Source organism: Nelumbo lutea, chromosome 2 (assembly GCF_056320005.1).
Source record: "Nelumbo lutea isolate HS-2025 chromosome 2, American lotus-T2T, whole genome shotgun sequence".
NCBI lineage: Eukaryota > Viridiplantae > Streptophyta > Magnoliopsida > Proteales > Nelumbonaceae > Nelumbo > Nelumbo lutea.
In genome coordinates, this window is record NC_142685.1 from 86,692,552 (window position 1) to 86,715,157 (window position 22,606).

Sequence of the window (22,606 nt, forward strand, 5' to 3'; positions counted from 1 at the left end):
TATGAAATAGAGCCTCAATTTGATGGAGGGCTAATGGGGGAGTTTTGAATTGAAAAATTTATGGGTAGATATTTTGGTATATGCGGAGTTTAGTGGTATAATCTGATTGGTTTGAAGTTGTCAGGATTAAGGGGGATCTGGGTTATAGGTGTTTAGGATAACAAGAGGGTTTGAAATAGAATCTTTGCTTGATAGAGTGGTAAATGGGGGAATTTAGAATTAAAATTTATGGGTAGGTATTTTAGGAGGTCTTATATCTATTGGTAGTGTTTGATTTAATGGTCGAGGTGTAAATAGGGGCTAACCAAGGTCATTAGATTAATGTTAGGTAGATTTAATGGTGAATATGGTGGTAAATTTTTTTTTAGATTGAAGGGCAATTAGGGGTATTTTTAGCTGAAATTTGGTAGTATGAGGTTTTTGGGTATTCTGGATTGATTAGTGGAGTCAAGTTTGCTAAACTGGGCATAAAGAAGATAGATCTAGATGGAGATTTTTCAGTTAATCTAAACATTTAGAATGGAACCTTTATGTGTTGGAGGGGTAAAGAATGGTATTTTTGGTTGAAATTTGATAAGACTAGGCCTTTTAGAATTCTAGATCTGATGGTGATGTCTTATTGGCTTAAGGAGATCAAGATCGTAAAAATTTAGGTCAATTAGATGATTTGAAATAGGATCATAGTTTGATGGAGGGCTAAATTGGGCAGTTTTGAATTAAAAATTTATGGTTAGATATTTTGGTATATGCAAAGTTTAGTGGTATGATTTGAGTAGTTCAATAGTGTTAGGATTAAGAGGAATCTAGATTATAGGTGTTTAGGATAACAAGAGGGTTTGAAATAGAATCTTTGCTTGATGGAGGGGTAAATGGGGAAATTTGGAATTAAAAAGGTCTTAGGTCTGTTAATGGTGTTTGATCTAATGCTCAAGGTGTAAATGGGAGTTAATTAGGGTCATCAGAATGGTGTCAGGTAAATTTAATGGTGGATATAATATTTTTTGGGCTAAAATTTGGGTTCTTTGGATTTTTTAATGTTTTGAAGAGATCAGAATGGTCTGATTGGGTGTTCAGAGTGAACTAGGGGTTCAGACGAAGGACCAAGCAAAATCGGGTGCTAATAATGGTAGAAATATATAAATGGTACATTCTAATCAATACAATTCGTTGAAATGTAAGCTTGGCTTGATAGTTGGTAAAATGAAGGAATTTTGGGATAAAATTTGGTGGATAAACATTTTTGGTTCAGATTAAGGTTTTAACTTATGGTTTATAAATTAATAAGAAGATTTGAAATTGAATCTTCCTTGATTTGGATTGGAATGTAGGAATTTAAGGCTGAAATTGGGTGGGTGGATTATTTTGAGGATTTTGGAATTACTAATAAGTGTTTGATTGCCTAGCCTATGACTTCTTGTGTGCTTTAATCATAGGCATCGAGTTAGAATCTTTGTTGATTGAATGGTTAAACAAGGGAATTTTGACTTGAAATTTGGCTTGTGAGCATGGATTAAGATGAGGAGTTGGTGTAAGGTTCAGATCTACAAAAGGATTCTTGATTTTGGTTGTTTAGCTATATTCATTTAGGGTTGTTGAATAGAATCTTGACATTTTTTATGTTGATCATTCTAGATTTGAGGTGTGATTTGGGGGTTGATCATATCTTAGTATCCTTGTGGAAATGGATGTATTGGATTTGATTTTGTTGAGTTAAGGTTAAAACATTGTGTAGATCAAGACCATTAAAGAGGAAGCTAGTATGTTAAATAGTGAATCTTTAGAGTTTGGTCATGAAATTTAATGTGTAACTAAGTTATAGTTTTCTTAGTCTAGGAATCATATCTAATTGGGTTACTAAAGCCTACATAGTGTCAAATGTTGATCTCAATGTCCTTATTAATCAGGGGTTTAGTTTATTAGTTAAATGATTGACATGTGGGTTGCACTGAAAAGTGGAATTTTGGGTTCAATAAGTTTCAAGTTGATTTGATTATGTTTTCAAGTGTTGGGGTCTTCAAAGAGGGTATAAAGAGGTAGGGTGAATGAACTGAGCAAAAACTGGGTGCTGACAACAATAAATCTAATGGTACACCATTCTTTGATTATTTGAAATTGGCATGTTCAACGCATTGTACACACTTTCTAGTCTTTTAAGAAGGAAAGACTTGAAGTTCAAATCAAAAAAGTATTTTTAAGAATAGATATGTTAGAGCATAAATCACATGTTAATTTCTGAAAAATTAAAGTGTGTCTTTCTAAGTTTGAGTTATGACAAAGAAACACTTAAATGACCACATAAAAAATGTAATTTAGTTTTTCTTAGAATACCTTTACTATATTTGTAAAATATAGATTTTTCACATATAGAAACCCATATTAATCTAACAAAGCCAAAATTAGATAACTACATTTTAAGCTTGTTCTTTGTTTTCCAAGCAAATCATTAATAATTGAATGAATACTTATAATTTATTTTATAAAGCTTGATAAATTAAGAAATATTCTATTAAATTCAATTTCTAGCAATCAAATTACATCAATATCAGACAATGATACTGCCAGTTTGTCATCTCGTTTATAATTTTGGATTATAGATTGGATTACTTATTTCATATTGTATTATAATAAAGAACAACGTCAACAAGAGTCCAAACAAACCAAATTGTAAATTACATGATTATTGTTAAGCATCATAGTTAATTGGATTTAGGCATAATAAATAATTCCATGCATTGATTTGTTAATATATGATGTTTATTTTTATTATAAATTTTTTTTGTAGGCTAGGTGGTTAGGTAAAATAACATATTAAAAAATATATTAGTTTAACTTTTCTATTAAAATTATAATTAAGCTTTGAATTTAAATAATTATAAAATCTAAAAACGTAATTCATATCATGCAAATTCTATTAAATTCTATATAAATAAATATTTATTAATTAAAAACATACGATGCTTTAAAATAACAAATTTAACTATTCAATTAAAATCAATAGGCTGAAATTCATTTAATTATGGTATCTAAATTTTATTACATTTGTATACACCAACAAACTTGTAATATTGTTTAAAACAAATTATTTTAAAAGCTTAATTTTTTTTCTTTATGGGTAATAACTACTTTTTCATTAATGTATTTTTACTACTTAAACTAAAACTTTTAAAATTAAACCCAAAAATAAAACTTTCTCTCTCCATATTAACTCTATTTATAGAAAGTACATTTTTTGTGTGTTGGCTCTTTAATTATGTCTTTGAAGAATATAGTAATAGTAGTAATAATAAAAACTTTCTAAACTTAGTTATTCTAGAATTTATGTAAAAATCCAGTTATACCAACCTTTACCGCCTAGTCATTAAATTTTCTTGTTGTGATGATAAGAATAATATTATGGAATTATGATATTAAGGTTGTATTGATAATAAAAATAAGAAATTTTGAGTTTATAGAATTGTGTAATTTAAAATATAAATACATAGTCAAGGAAGAAAGAAAGTTATAGTTGAGAATTTCTTTCAAGGTTAGAATATTTTGAGAGACGGAAGAAGAAAGAGTAAGAACATAAAGCTTGGAGACTAAAAGTAAGTTATAGTCACTTCTTTGATTCTTGGTTAGTTTTACCAGTAATCTTTAGTGTTAGTATTGTTTTCCAATATTCATCATATGTTTGTGATGTTTAAAAATGATATAAATAATTATTGTTAAATAAGTAGTTCAAATTTTTTAAAGCTTAATATTTTTATAAATTTATTTTAAATAAACATTGTTTGTTTTTAAAAAATTATTTTTTCTAAATAAATATTTTTGTAGTTTCCTTTTGCTGTACAAATTTATTTTTAGAGTTTAATGTTTTTACTCTTTAGAGTCATCGGTTTTTTTTTAATTATAAATGTTTCCTTTGATATAAAACCTACTTTACTTTTATTTAGTAGAAGAACTTCATTACAAATAAAGGATGTTTTGTAGGTTTTAAATAACTAAAAGAAAGGATTTCTATATTAAATAGTATTTTTGTTTAGTTTATTTTATTCTTGAGGTTTTTATAGACATTTTATTCTTGAGTTAGGTAATTATGAAAAACCAATTTTCTCTAGGCTTCTTTTACTTGGAAGTACATCTTTACAAGAAATTCCAATCACCACCTATATCCTTATACTAGAGTTATGATGAGAGAATGATGGTTCTTAGGTAATTTTTCATATATATATTTTTAATAATTTTATATTGATTAATTATTTATTAGTTCTATTAGAGATCATGCCCTTAGTTGAAAAATAACTCAACATGTTTCTTTAAGGTAATTTTAATTTATCTATTGAGTTATTTTAATGATACTCATTTTGTGAGAAATATTTAGTTATATACAATAGTATAGTAATGGCTTAATTAAGAGTTCTATTTGTATCAAAATTCAAAGTAGTGTTTAGAAATAGTCTAATATTAAGATTTTTTATTTAATTTGACAATTTTGGGAAATAAATAAAGTAATAAAATGGAAATTCTTTTCTGAATAGTTAATCTTGTACGTGAATAGTAGAATTAGTAGAATTTTTTACATCAACCATTTAATTGAACTAATGTTCATTTTTTGTTAAAATTCTATTTGATGTTTAGAATAAACTCTTTGAAAGTAAAATTATTATTATTTTGTTTAAATTAAACATCTAATATGAATGCGTTTGATTATTGTCTTATAGTTTTGCTAGCCTATCAATACCTTGGCCCATGAATAGGTCTATTCATGACCGATAACTATTTATTTAATATATAGCTTAAAAGAATAATAGGCTTCAAATATATGTAAGAACAAAAGGACTTTAACCACAAACAAATTCTAATTTTATTCACTCCTTTAGCCACATTGACTTCCTCGACAAGTACTTCACTTGTGGAGAAAAGAAGCAAATAAAATGCAGTATTTACTCTTTAACACTACATTTAATTGTGAAAAAAATAGAAGTCAATAAAAACTAAAAAGGTTATTATATGCCTAGTTTAAGTGACAAAATAGAAAAAAAAGAAGAACAAAATAAAATAAGAGTAAATTTTCTTTTTCATATTCTTTTTCACCTTTTTAAAATATAAGTAAAGTAAAACAAAATTTGAATAATAAGACAAACCAAAACCTGATCTATTCTCTCCTAAAAGAAAATATTTATTTATTTTCTTTTTTCTAATTTTTCTTTTTGTTTATTTAGTAAATCTTCAAGTCCAATTAAATGTTTAATTGAATTACTTATATTTTTTTTTCCAAAAAGTATATGTTTTAATTAATTTAAATCCATGATTTTTGCCATTTAGAGGACAAAAATTAAATGACTTATTGTTTTTAATGTGTTTCAATAACATAAAACAATTAAAAATTATAAAATCTACATATCATTTTATTTTTAATTCTTTGATGTAATTGCAAATAAATTATTAATAAGTTTATTAAAATTTTCTTTTTCTTGTTGACACTAGGTCTTTTGATAATCAAGGTATCCACTACAACTAGTAGGCCATGAATTTCCCAATTACCACTGAAGAGTTGAAGTCATTTCATACAATTGATAGGAAACTTTATTTTCGATTAATCATAAACTTTTGGAGAGATATAACACAGTCTATGAAGGTTATTGCATTATGGATGTGGCTTGAAGATGTTGGTTACCCAAATATTATCCATCAAATGTTATCATTGCCTGATACTATAGTGAATGCACTAGCAGATGAAGCAGTAAATTGTTTAAACTGTATTGAATTGGGAGAGATACCTCCTTATGCAAATACTAACATTCCATTGACACTCAAACTCTTGAAGCAAGAAATATCTCTCAACTTCTTTTTAAACAATAGGATTAGTGCATCCAGTGGAATTAGGAAGATGTTAAATGATGTATGTATTAAGGCATTTGATGATATCGCATACATGGCACTAACAAATGCTACGAAGCCTATGGCATCTTCGGCAGAAGGAAGCAGCAATACTTCATGCATGCAATCAGACTTGAACCCAAGTGCTCAACCATGGAAACCAACAGATGAGATTCCACCAGATAATAGGACCTTGTTTCTTACATTCTCTAAGGGGTACCCATTATCAGAAGAAGAAGTTAGAGATTTCTTTAATACGAATTATGGGGATTGCATTGAAGCAATATACATGCAAGATGTCCCATCAGATGTGCAACCTCTATTTGCTCGTTTAGTATTTTACTCACCTTCCACTATAGCATTTATACTTGGTGGAAAAGACAAAGCTAAATTCATCATCAATAGAAAGCATGCATGGGCTAGACTCTTTGTGCCTAGAAGAAATTGAGCTCTATAAGCATAGGTTGAATTTTATGAAGAAAATTTTGTATAAACTAAGTCATTTTTCTTAATTATGAAAAATGTTAGTACGTACATATGAATTCGATAATGCATTACCATTTGTTTAATGGCTTTTCTTATGTTTTGTTTTATATTGTAAATGGCATTTGCATTAGTCTTTTATTTGTCTTCTAAATCAATGTCTATATCTTTATTTATTAGCAAACGGTTTTAAAAGTGTGGCTAAAATTATGAAAGGTAATATAGACAACGTAAAAATTGAGCAAAAATGTAAGCACAACTAGTATCACTTGGGCCCAACTCTCATACAAGAGGTACAGAACCAATGTATATTCTTGGTGTTGAAGACATGCCCAGTCTAAAGGATCCCCTTTCTGATGGATGCTTTGGATTGGGAACATGATTCTTCTATGTGGCAAGAGTAGCTGCTTCTTAAGAAAGCTTCCCTACTTGGCCTCAAAAGATTAGAAATTTCTATGATGCCAGATCAGAACCCCTCCCCCTTCCGCGTGAATTTTGATCAATACTATCTGATTGATTTCCACTTGTATGATACCATTTGATTGATTAGCACATTTTAGGTATCATTCCATTTTAATATCATAGTGGGAATCATATTTAATACATCTATTCATCAAAAAGTTATTATAGTCAAAATGGATGTTATTGTTCCTTTATGATAGTATAGAAATTCAACTCATGGGATGGGATGCAAGCCTACAACCTACTAACATTTTATGAGAATCACTCTAGCCCTATAATGAATATGACTGCAACCTTGGGTAAGTGTAACTACGGCTACAACTTATTCAAGTTAAGATTGAACCTAAACTGAAGTTGCATTTGGTTTGTGTGAGTAATTGCATGGAATCGGAATCCAAATCAAAATGGTAGAATGGCCCATTCTGATTCCAACCATTTGGTTGATCAGATTGAGATTTCCATTCACATTTTAGGTGGAATGGGATTCCCCCATATGGGGAATGGCCATCCCCCCCTCCACACAGGAATGTGATTCCTTTTCCCCTTCTCACAAATTTTCTTCCCCTGTGTATCCTCTTCTCTTACACTTAGGGGTGGTAATGAGCTGAGCTCTTCACGAGCTTGACTCGTGAAAAGCTCGACTCGGTTCGGTTTCATCCGAGCTTTGAGCTGAGCTCAAATATATATATATATATAGAGAGAGAAAACAATATATATAATAAAAATATTATAATTCTTAATTTTTTAAATACCAAATAAAAAATATTTTTTATATACAATTTTTTATTTTTATAAAACAATTTTCTCAAATCAAGCTCTAGCCAAGCTGAGCTCGAGCTTGAGATCAAGGTTCTAGCTCAAACCGAGCTCGAGCTCGAGCCTTGTACTATCTAGATCGGCTCGGCTCGAATCCACCCCTACTTATAGTCATATATGACTTTTTCAAATGTTTCCCCTTTTGAGAAATCATTGTTGCGCATGGAGTCATGATACTGAATGCAATAAATTGATGCAAACAAACTAGAAGGATGAAATCCTGACCATCTAATATTGGGTTTTCAGAAACAATGCTTCTTAGCCAGTTCCTAGGAGCTAAAGTTGTCTTTTCGATGGAATTTTGGTTATCATGGTTATTAAGAAGAAGAAGGTGGTGGTGCTTGGGCATATCTTTTCAGCAAAGGTCTGAAAAAATCTCATATGATAAAAAAAAAAAAGTAAAAAGTCTTTTGTTGTTTGGTATCATGTTGACTGAAAGACCAAAACAACCAAAATTTGGGAAGCTTCAAATGAAGCTTTTGGTCTTTCTGCACTAAAAATAACTTTCCCAATTGTTTTTAATAGCCTGGTAGACCATGTGCGAACCAGTTTTTAAAGACAATACCCCAAAAGCTCATTGCGTCTTCTTGTCTATTGGGCTATTGAAAGGTCTACCTAGAAAGACTTGACCGAAGAAGATGTAGTGAGCTTCCTAGTTCCATGGTCCCCTGGTGGCCAAAGTGTTGAACAAAGGAAGAAAGGAAGAAAAGATGAAGAGGAAGAAAAGTGGAAGGGTATTTTGGTAAATTTAGTGCTTCCATTAATGAAAAATAAAGTATTAGAATGGACATATTTGTATGTTTTTCAAAACTTTAGGGGATGTTTTTGTTAGGATCAAAATACAGAGGAGGTTTATAAGATTGTCAAAAAATCGAGGGAGGTTTTTATATTTTACCCTAAATTAAATTGCATATTAGTACCATGTACTTCGGGCATAGTCTCACGTTGGTACCCAAATTTTAAATTGTGCCAATCTAGTACTTGAACTCCCAAAACATCCTAGTTTAGTCCAAAATCGTTAACTACCGTTATATGGTATGTGAAATGATGCAAATGCCCTTCTAGTGTCATCTAATTTTCTTTACCAACCATCCAAATGCCCAAATTCAAATGTCCTTGTCCTTCATATTGTTTACCATTGCTTTGGTTCAATCTTGATTCTTGAAGAAGAAGATGATGAATAATGTCTTATTTCAAAAGGTAATTTTGATATTTTCAGAAGTTTTAAATCACACATTTCATCATGTGACACATATAACTGATGTACTACTAACGGTAGGAAATAAATCAAGACGTTTTTGGAAGACAGGTTCATATTTTACTAATAACATGTGCTTTTTTAAACCTGCGTTCATAATTAAATGGTGGGATTTGAGAAACAACAATTAATAGTGTAATGGTGGGATTTAAGATTTAAACTTTGAAATTTCAAATTTCAGAAAACCACAATTAATGAGGTTTAAATGGTGCAATAGAGCCACGATTAATGAGGTGTAAATTGTGAGGTTTAATGAATTAGATGGCAACTAATAAATACAACCAAATTTTGATATTCAAAAGAATATAGTCTACTAATATTCAAATATGTATGAGTGGTATGCTATGATACTTCAATTTTCAAACGTTGCATATGTATATTCAAGTGTATGTGTATGTGTTATGTAATGTGACATTTAGAAATAAGAAACCTTCCAAACCTGATTAATTTTCCAATATAACTAAGCTCAAATTCTGTTAGGTTTAGTTTGAGTTGGGCTTAGGGTGGGAACTCGAGCATTGGCCTTGGGTTGGACCAGCCCCAAGCCCAAGGTTGATCTTATGGCTTAATTAACACAGTCTGCCCCTAAACTCAGATCAATTCACCCAAGTTGAATCCTTATTATTCGAACAAGAATCAAAGGTTACCCAAAATTATAAGACAATATATTAAGGACCTGTTTGTTTGCTCTGACATTTGACATTTGAAAGCACAATAATTACATTAAGAGGTATACTGGTATTGGTGAACTTTCTTTCCTCTAAACTCTGAATGTAGAGAATGTTGTTCTGAATTTTGAATACTGAAAATTATCAAATATCCATTTTAACCCCATATATTAGAATTTATGTTTGTCTATGTAATTCAATAGAAGAATAATATTAAAATTTATTATAATAATTAAAAATTAATAACTAATAATAATAATTATTAATTATAATAATGTTTATTATTTAATAATTAATACTTAATTATTTGTAATGTAATAAATAAAATAATGTTAAAAATTGTTATAATGACAATTATTTATTAATAATAAGTAATAATTAAGAAATAATAGTTAATAATTATTATTAATAATTAATAATAATCAATAATAACTAATTAATTAATTAATTAGTAATGATAATAATAATAATAATAAAAATAATAATTATTATTAATTAATAATTATTATTATTTCATATGAGGCCCTTGAGTTATAGGAAGTGTTTTGTGTTTTTGGGGTATCATTAGAAAATAAAAAAAAATGTAAGATTTCTTTTTAAGAGATAAGAGAGAAGAGGAAATGAGTGCCAATTTACCTCTTAAGGTTGTAAGATTCCTTTTAAGATGTAAGAGTTAAGAGTAAATGAACATGCCCCAAGTGGCTAGGGGATAAACTTAAGAAAAATGGCCTAATATTTAATTGATTTTCACCAAAATTTTTAAGACCCAAGGCTGATTTATTCTCTTCAACCAAAATAAAGTTAGAAATTAATGCCTAGCAGGTTTATGAAAGGGAAGATGAACAATATATATATATATATATATATATATATATATATAATATATATATATATATATATATATATATATATATATATTAAAAGTTTGACTGAATATGTTTAGATATATTTAGATCTTTTTTTTTATTGTAAATTTTAACAATTTTATTTTTGATTTTTACATGAAATGAAAAATAACAACAAAATGATTGACTTCATAAAAAACATCACGAGGAGTGGGGATCACGGTAGGGACGGGGATGGGAATAACCTTGATCGGCCAATGGGGATAGGGATGGTAATACGGTTTTCATGGTAATGAAGATGGAAGTGACTCCCCATCCCCGCCCCACCCCGGCCTGTTGCCATTCCTAAAATTGTATAAGAATAAGATGTGGAAATTTTTGCCTATTTATGAGTCCCCGAATTACAACTTCTTGGATTGTAACAGATGACACAATTGTTGTGCACATTAAGTCTTCTACAATCCACAATCCTAAAATCTAACAACAGAAGATCAACAATGTGGTTACCATTCTTAGGCCATTTTGGGAAGGCTTTTACGAGCTACTACCTTGTAGCCATGTTGGTTGACTTTTTGAGTTCCATATAAACTATTCAGGTTAATTTCATGTGAGAGTCAGATCAAGTGTCATTTCAAAAGTTGATGTGGGAATTCCATATTTTTACCAAAATATAAATTTTGAGCTTTCCATAGTTGTGCAGATTTTTTACTGATGCTACTCAATCCAAGGTGGTGCACGAACTAAGGAGAACAACCAGATAGTCCTTACTGACAGGGCGGGGCTGAGCTACAAGGACAAGGCCGTGCCTCAAGACCTGTGATCAAGAAAGGAGGAATTAGAGGCCTAAGGAGTTATCCCCAGCTAAGTACTCCAATGCTCAAGTCAATAGGAGGTGGTAGGTGGTCGGGCCGAGCTATAACGATGCTGGTCCGAGCTGAATAGTTGTGTAGGTTTTAGAAGTTGGGGATCCCTTACCTCGAGCGTGGAGTAACTTTTTATAGCCGAAGTTCCATGTTCTGGTGGGAGTGGGCTTCCAGGGTTGTCAGAATGAGGTTAGCCACCAAGGTTTTTGGGGCAGATTCCCATTCCCCAGTGGAGTTGTCTTCCTTATTCCTCTTTATCCGTAGTTATCTTCATCCATGTGACATGTAGTTGACATGGCTGGAAGGATAAGATGGGGGGGCACAATAATGGCATAGCTCGGCCGAGCTAGGCCGACAGTGTCGAGCTAGATCGACGTGGCTGAGCTATGCCAACATGGTCAAGCTAGGATGATGTGGCAGGGCAATAGCTGGGCGGCCACGTGTCTCACAGGGCCAGCTCAACCATGACCCAAACACCACTCCCCCAATTCTGAGGTCAAAGAATGTAGACCAATTCGTTCTTCGCTAAAGAACTTCAAGTTGATGTCTGGATGGGTGTCTAGTCCCTTTGGTGTTCCACGACGCCTGTCGCAGTCTTGAGAACCAAGCAATATGGAAAGTGACCGAGGAATCTTCCCATCATCAGCTGTAGAACTCTAAGAGCTCTAACTTCGAAATTCGAACACCACTCCCCCAGTTCTGGAGCGGAGGTAGGGGAGTGCCTGGTCTGAAGTGTTGCATAGTTGCGTAGCTCAACAAGAGCGGAGGTGTTGAACTGAGCTTCCAGGTCCATCCTCCTGGTGGAACTAAGGGATGGCTCTAATTCCCAGTGGAAGTCGAGCTTTTGTGCTGTAGGGATGCTTGGCCATGGTGCGTCGAGCTTTAGAGTTGGGTCCGAACTTTGGAGTTGAGACTGCTGTGATGCTCGGCCATGATGTGCTGAGCTTTCAAAGTCAGGGCTTAGTTCGACCATATGCTGAGGAAAGGCTTTTGTTGCCATTCAGAGGCTAAGTTTCGGAATTGAGGTTGTGATGCTCGGCCATGGGGCACTGAGTTACGGAGGTGGGTCCCTTGAGGGTGTTGAGCTCTGGAACTAAGGCCATTGCGATGCTTGGCTATGACTTGCCGAGCTTCGAAGCTGAGGATCCCCAGGTGTTGAGCTGTTGAGATGTTCGAGGGCCTCTAGGTGCTGATCTTCGAAGCCGGAGGCCTCACCGATGCCGAGTTATTATGATGCTCGGTTGTGGTCTACCGAGGTTCGAAGTTGGGGGCTTCGTAGGTGCCGAGCTATTGTGATGGTCAGTTTTGGCTTGCTGAGCTTCGAAGTTGAGGGCCTCACCAGTGTCGAGCTATTATGATGCCCGGTTGTGGTTTGCCGAGCTTCGAAGTTGAGGGTATGCTCTTCGATTGAGGAACTTGTACTTAAAATTTTGGGATCTGAGCACCTCTCCCCCAGTTTCGAAGTCGAAGAGTGGGATGCTCAGCTAGGACAAAGTGAGGCCTCCTATGCTATTGGGCATCCTAAGGAAATCAAGGGAACTGGTTGATTCGGTGGGCCTCTCTACCATTTTTGGGAGAAGTGAAGGGATAGGATATCCATCACATGGATGCACAAAGATTGTGGAATAAGGGGCGAATTTCAAAAAAATTTTCTCTCCCTTCAACTGGGAATCACATTCCCTATTTAGAAAATCATATATTCAAGGATCATTCTTGAACCATAAACTAAACTAGATCTGAACCAAAAGGAGTAGGGAAGGATTATACCTGATACAGAGAAATAGTATCTCCGAATGGAGGTGTTCACACCCAAGGAAGGATCCAAAATCTGCTCCTACTGAAAATGGTGCAGTGCAAGGTGGAGTAGAATCGACAGTGTTCTTCCAAAAGAACTTGACCAACTGGGTGGCTTGTGAATATAGCTCCAAAAAGATTGGTATCAAGATCGAATCTTGATTACTCCTGTAGAGAAGAGGAGACCAAACTGCTGGAGGCGGTGGCTGCAGGAAGGATGCGGCAAGAGAGTATTCGCAGGGTGCAGAATTCTCTCTTCTTGTGATTTCAGTTTTGAAGATAGGAGTTGTGTGTTGCATGTCAAAAGGCTGCTGCCCCCTCCTCCTTTTATAGACTTAAAGGGATCAGCCCCTAATCCCATTAGGAGTTGCTAATCCAAATCATATTTGGATAAGAAGTCCCTTTAAGTGATAAAGGATAACCCTTATCTTATCTGCAAATCAGATCAGCCATCTCCTAATCTAATTACGAGGCTTCCAGATATAAATCTTATTTAGATCTTGGACTCTCTAAGTGGATAGGGTCTAGGCCCAATCCTATCAGCTGATCCATCTCAGAATTTGCCCCTTTAAGTGACTAATCAAATCAGCCCAGTTCGAAATGGGCTTAAGGCCCATTTAAGGTTATGTATTCATTTAGCCTTCCAAACTACTACCCAGTTGGGCTTCCTTGTATGGCATGGGACCCTAACATTGATCTACACATCAACCACATGGGTTTGGCCCAACCTTTGTTACAAGGGCTAGCCGAATACACTGTTATGGACAGTGCACCCCCTGAAACCCATCTCATGGGATCTATGGGCCCAACACTTACCCTAAGTGGTCCCTGGGCCAAGCCACCTTGTAACACCCAGGGACTGTGGGCAGATGCAATATTAGCTCATCAGGTATTATTCTCAATGGTCTTACACTTAACCTCTCAGCCCATAATGATCATACACTGCCCGACAAGAGAGGACCTCTCCCTCAGCTGCAAGGAACAGTGTTGCACTCTCTACTTATATGGATCCTAGGAATTAAAACCTTTTGCAAACCTTTTAGAAACCATTAAATATATATATATATATATATATATATATATATATACTTTTATATCTCATATAAAATATATTTTGCAAAACAAATCTCAACGTTTGAAACCGGCTGCCGGCAAACTTGGTTTACATTAGTGAGAGTGCATCCCCGATCATTACCTTTGTCCGACAAAGGGGCTGATCCTGTCACTATGATCACCCACTCAGATGAATTCTCAGACTGTCCCAACATACCCAGGTTTTGACCCCCTCTAAGGATCTCACTGAGTGGTATATCAAAGACAGCCCAATCCGACACCTAGTGCAGTATCATAATCGAGTCTAGGGGTTGGCTGTAACTTTCCAGTTTTGCCCATCAATCTCCAAGGTCTAGGGAAATACTAGAAATCTGATCCAGTTCATAGATTCAATTAATCCTACACTGTATGTGCCTAGGGTCTCACCTGGCAGCTGAGACAGGCCACCCCAACCGACTGTTAGACAGTTTTGTATGCCCTTAGCTTCAATCAAGATGATGTACTTTATGAGTTTATTGTAAATGAACAAAAGTGCATATTTGATTCATGTTCCCTTGGTATGTTTTTGTGTAATACCCTTCAACTAGGCACTTAATGAGACTCGTGTTAGTTTAGAATGTTCACAGCCAGTGGGTCGGTCTGGGGAGACCTATCCTGACAAGGCTGACACTGTGGTGCCACCAAGTTGGTTGGGGTGGCCTGTCTCAGTTGCCAGGGTGAGACCCTAGGCACATACAGTGTAGGATTAATTGAATCTTTGAACTGGACCAGATTTCTAGTATTGCCCTGGACCTTGGAGATTGATGGGCAAAACTGAAAAGTTACACCCGACCCCTAGACTCGATTATGATACTGCACTGGGTGTCGGATTAGGCTATCTTTGATGTACCAATCAGTGAGATCCTTAGTGAGATTTTGGATCCTTCCTTGGGCATGAACACCTCCATTGGGAGATATTGCTTCTCCGGATCAGGTATAATCCCTCCCGACTCCTTTTGGTTTAGATCTAATTCAGTTTGTGGTTCAAGAATGATCCTTGAAAATATGATTTTCTAAATATGGAATTCGATTCCTAATTGAAGGGAGAGAAATATTTTTCTACCCCTTCACCGACTTGGTGGCACCACAGTGTCATCCTTGTCATGGTAAGTCTCCCCAGACCGACCCACTGGCTGTGAACATTCTAAACTAACACGAATCTCATTAAGTGTCCAGTTTAAGGGGATTACACAAAAACATACCAAGGGAATATGAATCAAATATGCACTTTTATTCATTTATAATAAACTCATAAAGTACATCATTCTGATTGATGCTAAGGGCATATAAAACTGCCTAACAGCTCCCACTTGCACTTAGGTCCAATCAGGTACAAGATGGAGTCCCATGCTTTCCACGTGTTTCTCAAACACTTTTTGTGATAGTGGCTTAATCAATGGGTCTGCCACATTCTCCGTTGTTGCTACCTCTCAAGATCAACCTCCTGTTGTCACACAAAAGTGGAATGGGTGATGTGCTGAATTCCAAATTCAGGAATGAAGTTCATAAGGCAGCCTCACTTATGGCAATGTGTTCGGCTTCGGTTGTGGACTTTTAATTTGCTACTTAGGACCCCTGTTTGCTGACATTCAGAAAATAGCACACGATCCTATCGTGAAAACATGTCCAGATGTAGACTTTCTATCATCTGGATCCGACTGGAAATTGGCATCTTTATACCCTTAGATCTGTAGTGAGCTACCATCGAATACTAGACAAAACTCTTTGTCCATCGAAGGTACTTAAGTATGATTTTCATAGCAGTCCAGTGCTCCTGCCCTGGGTTGGCCTGAAATCTGCTTACTATACTCACTGCCTAAGCAATGTCAGGACGAGTGCACAGCATGGCATACATGATGCTCCCTATGGCAGAGGCATAGGGAACGTCTTTCATGCCATCAATCTCCTCAGAAGTCTTGGGAGACATCTTCTTGGAGAGAGTGACTCCATGCTTGAAAGGAACATTTCCTTTCTTGGAGTTCTCCATGCTGTATCTTTTGACTATTTTGTCAATGTAAGCAGATTGAGATAATCCTATTATCCACTTCGATCTATCTCTATAGAGACGAAGACCCAGTATATAGAAGGCTTCTCCAAGATCTTTCATGGAGAATTGCTGTGGAAGCCATACTTTCACCATACCTAACATTCCTACATCTTTCTCAATGAGTAGAATGTCATCTACATATAGAACCAAGAAGGTAACCTTATCTCCACTGTACTTCCTATAGACACAGGGTTCATCCGGATTCTGCTCGAAGTCAAACGATTTGACAGCAGAGTCAAAATGGATGTTCCAACTTCTAGAAACTTGCTTAAGTCCATAAAAGGATCTATTAAGTTTACATACCATGTTTCCTGACCTGCAGCAATGAAGCCTTGCGGCTGCTGCATATAGATATCTTCAGTAAGATCTCCATTCAGGAAAGTAGTTTTGACATCCATCTACCAAATATCATAATCATGATATGCTGCTATAGCTAGTAGGATCCTAATGGATTTAAGCATGGCCACAGGCGAAAAGGTTTCCTCATAATCGATGCCCTCTTTCTGAGTGTACCCTTTCGCCACCAGATGAGCTTTGAAGGTCTCAACCCTACCATCAGGGCCCTTGTTCCTCTTGTAAATCCATTTGCAACCGATTGCTTTTACCTCAAAGGGTGGATCTACAAGAGTCCAGACTCCATTGGTCTCCATTGAGTCCATTTCTGCTCTCATGGCCTCCACCCACTTTTGGGAATCTATGTCCAACATAGCTTCCGCGTAAGTCACGGGATCCTCCTCACTGTTCAAGGTTTCCACCAGGTAACTATCCTGGTCATAACCATAATGGACTAGTGGCCTAGATACCCGAGTGGATCTTCTAGGTTGGTCACTACCTGGAACTTGTGGGACATCTCCCACTGCTCCTGAGCTCTCCTCATCAAGAACAATTTCCTGGCGATGGGTGTCCAGGATGTAATCGGTCTCCAAGAATTGTGCATTTCGACTGCAGAATACTTTCTGCTCACTTGGGTCATAGAATAGGTAACCTACAGAGCCTTTTGAGTAGCCTACAAATAGGCAACATCTGGTTTTGGATTCTAACTTGTCTGCACTCGTTCTTTTAATATGTGCTGGACAACCCCAAATCTTCAAGTGTCTAACACTTGGTTTCTTTTCAGTCCAAAGTTCATATGGAGTATTCGGAACCGATTTGGTTGGAACCTGATTTAGCACATAAATCATAGTCTCTAATGTGTAACCCCAAAAGGATGTGGGTAACTCTAAGTGTATGAGAAGCGACCGGGCCATATCCAATAAGATCTTATTCCTCCTCTCTAAAACACCGTTAAGTTGTGGTGTAGCAGGAGGAGCTAATTGTGATACTATCCCATTGTCCTTTAAGTAGTCCCTGAATTCATCAGAGAGATACTCACCACCTCGATCTGATTGAAGGGCCTTAATTTCTCTCCCTAACTATTTCTTGACCTCTTGTCTAAACTCTTTGAACTTTTCAAAGGATTCAGACTTGTGTCTCATTAGGTACATGTAACCATACCGTGAGAAATCATCTATGAAGGTGATGAAATACACGTGTTGATTTTGTGTCCTAACACTCAAGGGACCACATACATCAGTATGTATTAGGTCAAGTGTGTCTGTACATCTTTCAAGCTTACCGTTAAATGGCCGTTTCGTCATCTTGCCTTGTAGGCAAGGCTCATAGGTGGGAAGATCTTCTATAGTTAGAAAATCCAAAGGATCATCCTTTACCAACCTTGTGATTCGGTCAACACCGATGTGGCCAAGTCGGTAATGCCACAAACACGTGGGATTAACTGTATCATGGGCTCTCTTCTTAGGGATTTCAGCCGATGTAGTTTTAGTTATGTTTGTTTCTAGAGAAGGATGTAGAACATAGAGACCATTCTCCAGTTCCCCGTATGCAATGAATCTGCTATTTCTTTTAATAGTAATCGTATTACTAAAGAAGACATAATGACCATTTTCACATAGTTTTGAGACAGAAATCAAATTTCTCCTTAAATTTTATACATAAAGACAATTTTCAGAACAATAGTTCCTTCTCCAAAAAGTAACTCCATGGTTCCTATGGCTGCAGCTGAAACGGTTGCAGTAGTCCCCAAGTAGAGTGTGACTTCTCCTTCACTCAGCCTTCTGCTTACCTTGCACCCCTGTAGTGAGTTAGACGCATGAGTTGAAGCCCCGGAGTCAATACACTAGGACGCAGAAGCTACCAATAAATTGGTTTCTATAACACAAGTTTCAAAATTACCTTTCTTGGATTCCAGGTAGGCAGGACAGTTCCTTTTCCAATGGCTGGTCTTCTTGCAGAAGTGATAGGCATCTGATGCTTTGTCTTTCTTCTACTTCCTGGGTTTGGCAGCCTTCTTCTGAGGCTTTCTCTTTGCCTTCCTTTTCTTGCCCGATTTGGCAGTTTCAACAAGCATGGCAATGGGCTCATCCTTTTTAATCAATTATTTGGCCCTCTACAACATATTGTTGAGTTCCTATAAGCTGACATTCAGCTTGTTCATGTTGTAGTTCATGATGAATGGATTAAAGGATGGAGGCAGAGAGTTGAGAATAGCATCGATCTATATTACCAGATCTAGCCCGGATCAAGAGCCTCCAATTCATTGATATAATCCATCATTCGGAGACAATGGTCATTAACTTGTTGGCTCTTGGACATCTGCGCGGTCATGAACTGTTTCAAGACCTTCTGCCGAGTAGAACTATTATGCTCTTTGTACATTGTTTTGAGACTATCCAATACATCCTTGGCAAGTTCGATCTGATCGAACTGCCTCTGAATTGGATTGTCCAAAGAGGTAATGATATAGTAGTGGGCAAGGGAGTTTTTTCTTCTCCCATTCTTGGTATTCTCTTCTACGGGCCTCAGAAGCCCTATCTCCTAGATGATTCGGGGCAGGATTCTTGGCTACCTTATCGAACTTTTCAGAGGTTAAGACCAACATAAGGTTCCTATACCAGTCGGCATAGTTTGGGCCCTTAAGCTTGTTGTCGTCAAGAAGCTTTGGAAAAGATCCATTTGCCATTTTCTGGTAAAAGAGCAAACATCAGTCCATAGCCTAATTTGATTCATGTTCATTACATAGATATGGATTTTAATCTATGTTCCATTTCCATTTATTCATCTCTAAGATTTCCCTCCTTTCTCAGTGACGGAGACTACGGGTTGTCTCTAGAAATGTGGAAAATCACATAGGGTGCATGGACCCAATTGTTTCAGCTGCATAACCCCACCACCTTTCTATGAAGGATCATATCCGCTCTTCATATGAGTTTTCCCTTTGGCCTCTGTCAGATAAGGTTCAGAGCCATTTTCAGGTAAACCTTTCTATCTAGTGAATGCTCACCCATCATGTTCGTGAATGCCAAGGTACCGTGAGAGAGTTCCCATTTTTTGGTGAAGCCCCTCCCACATCGGTCTATGACGCCCCTATCATCTTATGAAACACTCAGACAAGTCCAACAACAAATGGATAGCCCATTTTCTGATGCGTTTCCTCATTACTGAAGGACCCATCCTCATGCTAATGATGGAAGGCCTTTAGAGAGTTCATCGTATGAATCTCCCTATCACTTGCACTCATATTAGCTGGAGGGAACAGTTATTACGCCCTAGTTTGTTTTAGGTCAAACCAAAGTGGCTCCCACTGACTTTCATAAAGTAAGATTCCGGTGGGCCTTAATCGGCTAGGGTTCCGCATGTAACCTATTGATGAGGTGTGGGGCCCACCACTGAGGGAGGTATCCAATGACCAAAAGGGACACCATGGCAATGATGTGCATTCAGCCATGGTGTGTGCAAGAGCCACTGTTGATTGAGCATGGGCCAAGCACTTATGGCCCATGTATGCAACACATCACACAACCATACATCTCATGCAGGGATAAATTGATCCAATCAATTAATCATCTGTAAGGCCCATTGGAAGCCCAATTTAAATCAATAATATTAACCATTAATATTATCTAGGTATATGGACTGAAGTAGGGTTGCCTAGTTCGGTCCATATAGCTTTATACTTTGAAGTGGGCTTTTGGCAGTTTTAACTATTTAAAATTGGGCCTTTACAGGTTGGGCCGAATTAATCATTTAATTAAATATCAATACTCAGGCTCATTAGTAGGAAAAATAGGGCTGACTTTCGGCCTTGATTAAACCCTAGATTTGGTCCAAACAGTTTGAACCAAACTTGGTTCGAATGGGTCTAGGGTTTGATCTTTAATTAAATCTTTAATTCAAGAAAATAATCTGAAATTAAAAAACTGATAAAAGAACATCAAGAATCAGTTAAATAGAGTTGTTCGCACAATCCATCCTGCAAAACAGAGGTTAGATCACAATTTGTAGTTTCATAAACTGCAAATTGCAGATAGCGAATGTCCCATCTGCGAAATCTCCTTCTCTGCGAAATCTCCCTTACTGCGCTGCCATCTTCGATCCAAAAATAAAAATAAATAGAAATCCTATTTCTCTATTAATAATTACATCAGATCGAATGCCTATACATTGAGTATAAAAATAAAGAAAAAATATTTACAGACCAAATGTAATAAATAAACCAAGAAACTGCAAATCTCACAGTTTTCCCTATGCAAATTAAGAATTCAATCTCCTCTTGTACAAACAGCCCATAAATCAAGAAAATCCTAAAGAACTATTCTAAATAATAATTAGATTTATATAAAATAATTTTAGATTATTTGCCATTCAATTTTGGGAACAAATTTCCCAAAACCCATATCTGTGCAAATTGGGTAGAACGCCTTCTGCCTATTTGCGTAGGTTCAGATCTGAAACAGAATGGTTCAAGATTTGAACTTGGCTTTGATACCACTGAAGGGATAGGATATCCATCACATGGACGCCCAAAGATTGCGGAATAAGGGGCAAATTTCAAAAAATTTCTCTCCCTTCAACTAGGAATCACATTCCCTATTTAGAAAATCATATTTTCAATGATCATTCTTGAACCATAAACTGAACCAGATCTGAACCAAAAGGACTAGGGAGGGATTATACCTGATACAGAGAAACAGTATCTCCTAATGGAGGTGCTCACACCCAAGGAAGGATCCAAAATCTGCTCCTACTGAAGATGGCACATTGCAGGGTAGAGCATAATCAACAGTGTTCTTCCAAAAGAACTTGACCCTTCGCAAGAATCAACTGGGTGGCTTGTGAATACAGCTCCAACAAACCTTTTCTTCAAAAGATTGGTATCAAGATCGAATCTTGATTACTTCTATGGAGAAGAGGAGATTGAACTGCTAGAGGCGGCGGCTGCAGGAAAGAGGCGACAAAAGAGTATTCACAGGGTGCAGAATTCTCTCTTCTTGTGATTTCAGCTTTGAAGACAAGAGTTGTGTGTTGCATGTCTAAAGGCTGATGCCCCTTCCTCCTTTTATAGACTTAAAGGGATCATCTCCTAATCCCATTAGGAGTTGCTAATCGAAATCATATTTGGATAAGAAGTCCTTTTAAGTGATAAGGGATAACCCTAATCTTATCTACAAATCAGAACAGCCATCTCCTAATCTAATTACGAGGCTTCCAGATCTAAATCTTATTTAGATCTTGGACTCTCTAAGTGGATAGGGTCTAGGCCCAATCCTATCAGCTGATCCATCTAAGAATTTGCCCCTTTAAGTGACTAATCAAATTATCCCAGTTCAAAATGGGCTTAAGGCCCATTTAAGGTTATGTATTCATTTAGCCTTCCAAACTACTGCCCAGTTGGGCTTCCTTGTATGGCATGGGACCCTAACATTGATCTACACATCAACCACATGGGTTTGGCCCAACCTTTGTTACAAGGGCTAGCTGAATACACTGTTATGGACAGTGCACCCTCTGAAACCCATCTCATGGGATCTATGGGCCCAACACTTACCCTAAGTGGTCCCTGGGCCAAGCCACCTTGTAACACCCAGGGACTGTGGGCAGATGCAATATTAGCTCATCAGGTATTATTCTCAATGGTCTTACACTCAATCTCTCAGCCCATAATGATCATACACTGCCCGACAAGAGAGGACCTCTCCCTCACCTGCAAGGAACAGTGTTGCACTCTCTACTTATATGGATCCTAGGAATTAAAACCTTTTGCAAACCTTTTAGAAATCATTAAATATATATACTTTTATATCTCATATAAAATATATTTTGCAAAACAAATCTCAACGTTTGAAATCGACTGCCAGCAGACTTGGCTTCCATTAGTGAGAGTGCATCCCCGATCATTACCTTTGTCTAACAAAGGGGCCGATTCTGTCACTATGATCACCCACTCAGATGAATTCTCAGACTGTCCCAACATACCCAGGTTTTGACCCCCTCTAAGGATCTCATTGAGTGGTATATCAAAGATAGCCCAATCTGACACTTAGTGCAGTATCATAATCAAGTCTAGGGTCGGGTGTAACTTT

At 36.3% G+C, this 22,606-nt stretch overlaps 1 protein-coding gene across 1 annotated transcript; it reads left to right on the forward strand.

Moving 5' to 3' along the window:
• The first annotated feature begins 5,506 nt into the window (after positions 1-5,506).
• LOC148871721 (uncharacterized) lies at positions 5,507-6,307 on the forward strand. The gene has a single exon (XM_088970051.1). The coding sequence runs from the start codon at positions 5,507-5,509 to the stop codon at positions 6,305-6,307; it is 801 nt and encodes a 266-aa protein (XP_088826177.1).
• Positions 6,308-22,606: the final 16,299 nt, after the last annotated feature.